General features: G+C 36.2%; 1 protein-coding gene across 1 annotated transcript; it reads left to right on the top strand.

The window, feature by feature from the left end:
• Nucleotides 1-1,094: 1,094 nt before the first annotated feature.
• On the top strand, nt 1,095-5,392 carry LOC105559413 (tenascin-like). The gene is made up of 6 exons (XM_012007670.1): nt 1,095-1,267; nt 1,799-1,939; nt 3,019-3,147; nt 3,256-3,402; nt 4,845-4,958; nt 5,046-5,392. The coding sequence occupies exons 1-6, from the start codon at nt 1,198-1,200 to the stop codon at nt 5,117-5,119; spliced, it is 675 nt and encodes a 224-aa protein (XP_011863060.1). The 5' UTR covers nt 1,095-1,197; the 3' UTR covers nt 5,120-5,392.
• Nucleotides 5,393-6,545: the final 1,153 nt, after the last annotated feature.

Below are 6,545 nucleotides of genomic sequence, written 5' to 3'. Positions count from 1 at the left end.
CAAAGAGATCTACAACTTTTGTTTAAAATATTTTTCAAAATTTTTAATATTTGTGTCTAAAAATTACATATAATTGGTTGACATTGTTTTTTTAATAACTTTTTAATAAACAACGAGCGCCGGCTAAATCCTTCTGAGGGTTACTCAGGAGGGTGACCTCTATAATATATGTCAAGCCCAAGGTTATTGGAGGTGGGTGTGTTAATCTAAATAATTACCGTCATTAAAATATTTATCGCCAGTTTAGGTACACCCCGTATACATATATGTATATATTTGTTTTTTATATGTATGTACGGGGTGTCAGTCTCGTTAGTAGCCAAACTAAAAATTACGATAAATTGGGTTAAACTGAGAAGAAAAGTCACGTGCCGTTTTGCAAAATTAACATTAGTTATCGCGTAATTGATAAAAACGTCTAGCCGAATGAGTGCACAAGGAGCAGAAGGCCGGACGTTTTTATCAATTACGCGATAACTGTTGTTAATTTTGCAAAACGGCACGTGACTTTTCTTTTCAGTTTAACCCAATTTATCGTAATTTTTAGTTTGGCTGCTAACGAGTCTGACACCCTGTATATACATCGTTCTATATATACCTATGTATACCCAGATAGCACAGGACGTCCTCAGGATTATCCTGAATATGTCCCGGGATGCCCTGGGATCTTTTATTTACGTACAACATGTGTTATACGTAACATTTATATTGTTGAGTAGGAAATTATAATATGTTATACAACTGTTATATGCATAAGTGGCGTTTACTGGGCGGTTTACTGTCAAGTCAAGGACGAGAGGAGCGCTTTCGCGTGTCTCGTCTTTAAATCAAAGCGAATTGACGCCACTGCCATTAGTCAGATCTTATATTCCAGACCATCTTGAATTCATCTAAAGATGCTGCACGGAACATTTCATTGACTACGGAGTATCTAAAGATGATCTTAAGACAGTCTCGAATATAAGATTTGACTATGAATACCAGTCTTAGAGACTACAGGCGCATTATTTCGCACGATAAATGAAACCTCTGATTCACGCTGAACGGGATATCGCTAGATACGCTCGAGATAAGACGTTTATCTGTCCAGGGCGTATACTGTGTATGTCCCCCAGTGGAAGGTGCGTCGTGAAGCCGCTATCTGGCAGTCTGCTGGATATGCATCACGTTCGCACCTGAGCACAGATCTTGATCCCAATGACGGCTCTCTTCCGCATCTCCTTCTTTCTCTGTTCGCTCGCCGGCTACGCCTTCTCTCAGCAGGATCGTGAGTGTATTCGAGTTATGCGAATTTTCACGCAATTCCCAACACGCGGCTCCCAATACGACGCTCGACCTTCAAATCGGTTGTATTGTGTTACGTTCCACGCAGCGATCGAAGAATTATGAAAAATTTTGCTACAAAGAGATGCTGATAGAGACTCTTTTTTCAAATGTCATTTAGGTATTTTAAATATTAGATTTAGATATTCTACGTTTCTTGGTTATTTAGATATTATTTTGCAAAATGAAGATACCCTTAAATATCCTCGGAGGAGACTCGGGAAATTTCTAGATCTTATGGATATATTTTACGCCTTTTAACTTTGGAAAGCGTTTCTAATCTTTTTAGATACTTTCAGGTACTTCTAGTGCTTTTATAATCTAAACTTAAACTTATATCTTAGTCTGTTGCGTTATTTGAAATCGATCGTTATCGAAGCATTTATTTGCTGATAACGTAGATTATGTTACAAATTGTCCTCCCGACGATTAATCCAACTATCAGTCACAATTAGAGCATTTTTACTGGTTTCAGCGCCACGCACTGTCGCACATGTCGGCGACAAATGCGAGAGGGACGTCGACTGCATTGAGAATGCATTCTGCCGGTGGCAAGACATTTGCCTATGCGATCCGTTTTATTCGCCGAGCCTCGATAAATCCAAGTGTATCGCCAGTAAGTACGCTACCAATCTTTTCCCCAACAAATGATAACCCGGTACAAAATTTTCCATGGATAAACATACATAAATATATAGTATTATATACAGGGTTGGGAAGTAACTCGTTACTTGTAACGAAGTTACAGTTACTTTTTTTTTGTAACTCTAACATAACTTCGTTACTTTCTCTCTGTAACACATAAAATTTACATACACAAAAATTTTCAATAATTGGAGCACTATTGCAACAGCATATTCCTGAGACCAAATCAAATAAAAAAGTCCTGTACTGCTCTTCCCTCCGACAAACAGTTATCGAGATATCATAAGCTAAACATTGAAAAAGTTATAAATTTTCTCTTGAATATCTGGAAAAAGTATTAGGCGAATCAAAAAATGTTTCGGACAAAAGTTGTTCATATTAATTAGTAGAATAACGTAGTATAATAAACAATAGGGGGTTCCGTTAAAAAAATTGAAGGTGACCTTCAAATGACTATCCAAGGTTAAGTCAATAGAACCACCTTATGTCCCCCGTCGAACCAAACAACTTTTGTTTGAAACGTTTTTCCGTATCTTTCATATTTGTCGAGACATTTGCGTGGATCATTTAAAATAAGACACCCTTAATAAAATAAAACTTTATCCAATTGTACACAATTATATATAATTATAAATAAGCAATTTTTCACATTAAAACTTTTTTCACATAAAAGCATGTATAAATCTATAAAAATATACAGCACAATGTAGAATTGTATAACATTATGTAGAAATATATACAATATAAAAATACGTATGGACATATTTCATGTATGTTTTTATATAATTTTATATACTTATTCATGTTCACGCGTAAACAATTTTTACTGAGAATCAGGATCGCGCAATGTTACGCGGAAGGAGTGGCCTAAATGGGAAGAGTTGCTGACATACATAATTTATTGTAATTTTTAAACTTTCCATCGTTTGTGTTATTACAATTTCAATTGGTTTGATTCTTGACTGCTCGGTCATGTTACCTTTTCAAAGAAGATGCAATTATTTTATATATTATATACACAATAAGACTCCTTGTGTGTTTTTTATGCAGCTGTTGGACTAAGTTGCTTGAACAACGTACCGTGTCAAAGTATAGCAAACGGCGAATGCAAGCAGAACACCTGCGCCTGCAAAGATGATTTCTTCCTGGACAGCAGTAATTCTTCAAATTGCATCAGTAGTAAGTAACAATTTTAAATTGCGTTGAAACACAGAGAAAAATCGCGGAAGGCATCAGGCAGGTCACACGCGCTGCCTTTGTACTCGATTGAAAGAAGAAATGTTGCAGGACCCACTAAAATCGGCGATCGCTGTCAAGCCAACACCGACGTATGCCAGGAAACTTTCAATTATGCGTTCTGCATCAGCGAGAGGTGTCAGTGCATCACGGGATATCATTTCGTAAATGAAACCAGGGTCTGCGTACAAAGTCGAGGTGCGCACTTGTACTTTTCACAGACGCGGAGGAAAACAATCGATTGTTTTCTTCACGCTAGAAGAGCAACGACAAAAATTTAGTTAAGAATATCACGAGAAAATGGGAAGGGTTATGCGTTTTAATGGATAAGCGTTAGACGAGTCTCTCGAGTTATATCAATCAACTAGTATTTTAGTAAATTTTTACGCAATTACCCAGTAAACCCAGTGTGAATTAACAGTTATTAACGTCAATATTATAATTTCCTAGTTAACTCTGGATGAAAATTCCCTATTATGAGGCAGACTCTTAATGTGAGATAGCTCATTAAGGTCTGTGTCCACAATGCTAGAACTAGCCCCAAGTTCTAGTCTTGAGAAATGTATGGCCAATCAATTTGCAGCTATTCCATAAAAGCTGCAAGTTGACTGACCACACATTTCTCGAAACTAGAATTTCCCTAGTAGCACAATATATTGGCGCAATATTGAGAAATAATGTAAATCTAGTATTCCCAATATTGGTCCACTATTGTAAGATGGACGCCTTTTCTTATTTAGCCAATATGTCTATTTAGCAATATTGGTCTAATATTGCATGAATATTAGACCAATATTGTTATTACATTGTTAAATATTGGCCAATGCACTTCCAACATAAATCTAACATTATATAATTATTATCGTGCAATATTTACATTTATTTCATGGCCAATATTGACTTTACGTTGGACAATATCGGCCAATGAATTTCTAATATAATAGCGATAATTCGGTTACTTGCATTAGTGCGCACTGAGTGCACACTTAGGCTTGTTTATAGTCAGTTCTTATATTTAACTTTGTCTTAAATACATATTCAAAGAGTATTTAGTCAAAAGGTGATCCGTGTAAACGATGTACAGACCATTTTTCTGGATAAGAAATATTGCAAGAGGTATTAAGATAAACTTTAAATATAAGAATTGACTGGAAACAAGGCCTAGCGTGCTCTCAGTGCGCAGTGCAACCAACCGAATTCGCTATAACCAATATTGGACCAATACTTAGCCAATGTTTAGTCAATGCACTATGCTACTAAGGTTGGACCAAGTTCTAGCATCGTACAACACAGACCTTTACAAGCACAATCTAACAATAAATTTTTCATTAAACAGATTTTGCTCCAACAAATTTATGGTGAAATGATGCCCATTAATTTTGCAGAAACCCCCGCTATCTCATATTAGGAGCATATCTCATAATAGGGGACGACTCTCCTCTATAAAACACATGTTGTATTCATAACAATTACATTGTTGAGGAAATTATAATATTGTTATGTAACTGTGAAGTTGGTGTTTACCGGGTGGTTCGCGGCTTTGTCAAATTTTTACTTTGTGCTTTACGGAGTTGATCAATTTGGTTTTCTCCTCAGGGAATCGTGTTTCAATTTCTTCACGTTACTTTATTGTTCTACAGCCCTATACTTCACTTGCTCGCACGACTACGAGTGCTACGACGGCGGCGACTCTTTCGATACAATGGAGTGTAAGAAGCAACAGTGCGTGTGTAAGGAGGGAGAGCGATGCGGAGGTTAATTACGCTTAATTGCACCGTCACAAACTAATTCCATTCAATGCTCGACCGAGTCGCTTAAGTTTTTACCTCTTTCTTTTGCAGGCTCGTCGCAAATGATGGCCGCCGGCGGAATACTCGTAGCAATCTCACTCTTTCTACAACGAGTTGCTCACTAACAAGTAATGCATGAGATATCCAATTGTTTCGATCGATCTTGCCACGGTTGAAGCAATGCAACAGTGGCACGATTCAGTATGCAAAATTGAGACGATTCAATGTCATCATGTAAAAAATTACACTTTTTAATGTAGAGGAAAGTCCTTCTTTATGAGATAGGCTTCTAATATGAGATAGCAAGTTTTTAACATCAAAATTGAATCCCAAATCTTTATTCACAATGATTACACGATCTAACAAAGAATTTTCCACTAAACAGATTTCACTCCAAGGGCAATAAATTCACGACGAAACCAATAGATGATGCTTATTAATTTAGCAAAAACTCTACTATCTCATATTAGGAGCTTACCTCATAATAAGGAACTTTCCTCTAATAATTTAGTCCTCTACAATATAACTTGTATATCGTTTTTATATTGTATTTGTATTTTTAATACATACTTTTAAATACAATAATTTTTTTAAACAAATGTATTGAGTTTCGCAAAAATTCTGCAACTGTTATCGAAATAAGAAAGGGTTAACTAGAACTAGAAAAGAAATACTCATCTTCTTTGTTTACTTGTTACAATAGACAGGTAATTTTTTCCTGTTTCCCCAAAATTCTACATCTTGAATACGTATTTAATTTTATCTCTAAATTTCCTTTACTTTTTATTTATGAACCTAATATATCTTTAATTAACAATACCCAGATAACAATTCTTGCGCGCAAATTTTGCTTGTCTTATGCATGCAACCTTATACGAGATTTGCCTGAGTTTTGCCCGTAAGATTTGTTTAGTCTGTGCTTTTGCACGCAAGTGATTAGTTTTAACGTATAATTTTGCGCGCAAATATCTAAGAACTCTCGTACAAATAATGGCTCAACAACGCAAGCAAAATCCTATTCAAGTGCGTCGTTATAATGCTATCCGGTAAAAAATTTTTCATGCATGAACATGAATAAACATATAGAAATATAGTTGTTACGTCAAAACCTCTTGGAGTAGATTTGAGGAAGGGAAATAGAGTTTCACGGGCAGATGTTGAGGTATGGAATGACGTAACAAGTAATTTTAAATGTCTCGCTAACACGCTCGGAGGCGCGTGGAAGCGAGCCGAACGCACTTTTCAAAGGCTCTGAAAAGGTCAATGTCCCGAAAGAACACTGACTCTTTTCAAGACCGGTGCGATCGCAGGTCCTAATTTTGGGTCAAGGAAATTAATCCCTATTACCCAGAGAAGGACCTTGTGCACTCTCAAAGGGGAACGAAGGGGGTGAGGTCTTTAAAAATAAAATGAATGAGAAAAAGAAAAGTTTAACATAGCATTATATTTAGGATTGTAAAAACAGATAGTTTTAGTTAAGTATTACATTTAGCATTATACAGGGTGAGTCTTTCCATATCCGACAAAATTTTTGAGAAGGTAGAACGGAGA

Source organism: Vollenhovia emeryi, unplaced genomic scaffold (genome assembly GCF_000949405.1).
Source record: "Vollenhovia emeryi isolate VEMERY1.0 unplaced genomic scaffold, V.emery_V1.0 DF939274.1, whole genome shotgun sequence".
Classification (NCBI taxonomy): Eukaryota; Metazoa; Arthropoda; class Insecta; order Hymenoptera; family Formicidae; genus Vollenhovia; species Vollenhovia emeryi.
This window is presented reverse-complemented; position numbering and strand designations above follow the sequence as displayed.

What these genes read in the sequence shown, in the direction of transcription:
- LOC105559413 (XM_012007670.1), top strand. Translation starts at nt 1,198, where the DNA reads ATGACGGCTCTCTTCCGCATCTCCTTCTTTCTCTGTTCGCTCGCCGGC. An exon ending in CGCCTTCTCTCAGCAGGATC is followed by an intron (nt 1,268 to 1,798) that starts GTGAGTGTATTC and finishes TACTGGTTTCAG; the next exon opens with CGCCACGCACTGTCGCACAT. An exon ending in TTCTTCAAATTGCATCAGTA is followed by an intron (nt 3,148 to 3,255) that starts GTAAGTAACAAT and finishes GAAATGTTGCAG; the next exon opens with GACCCACTAAAATCGGCGAT.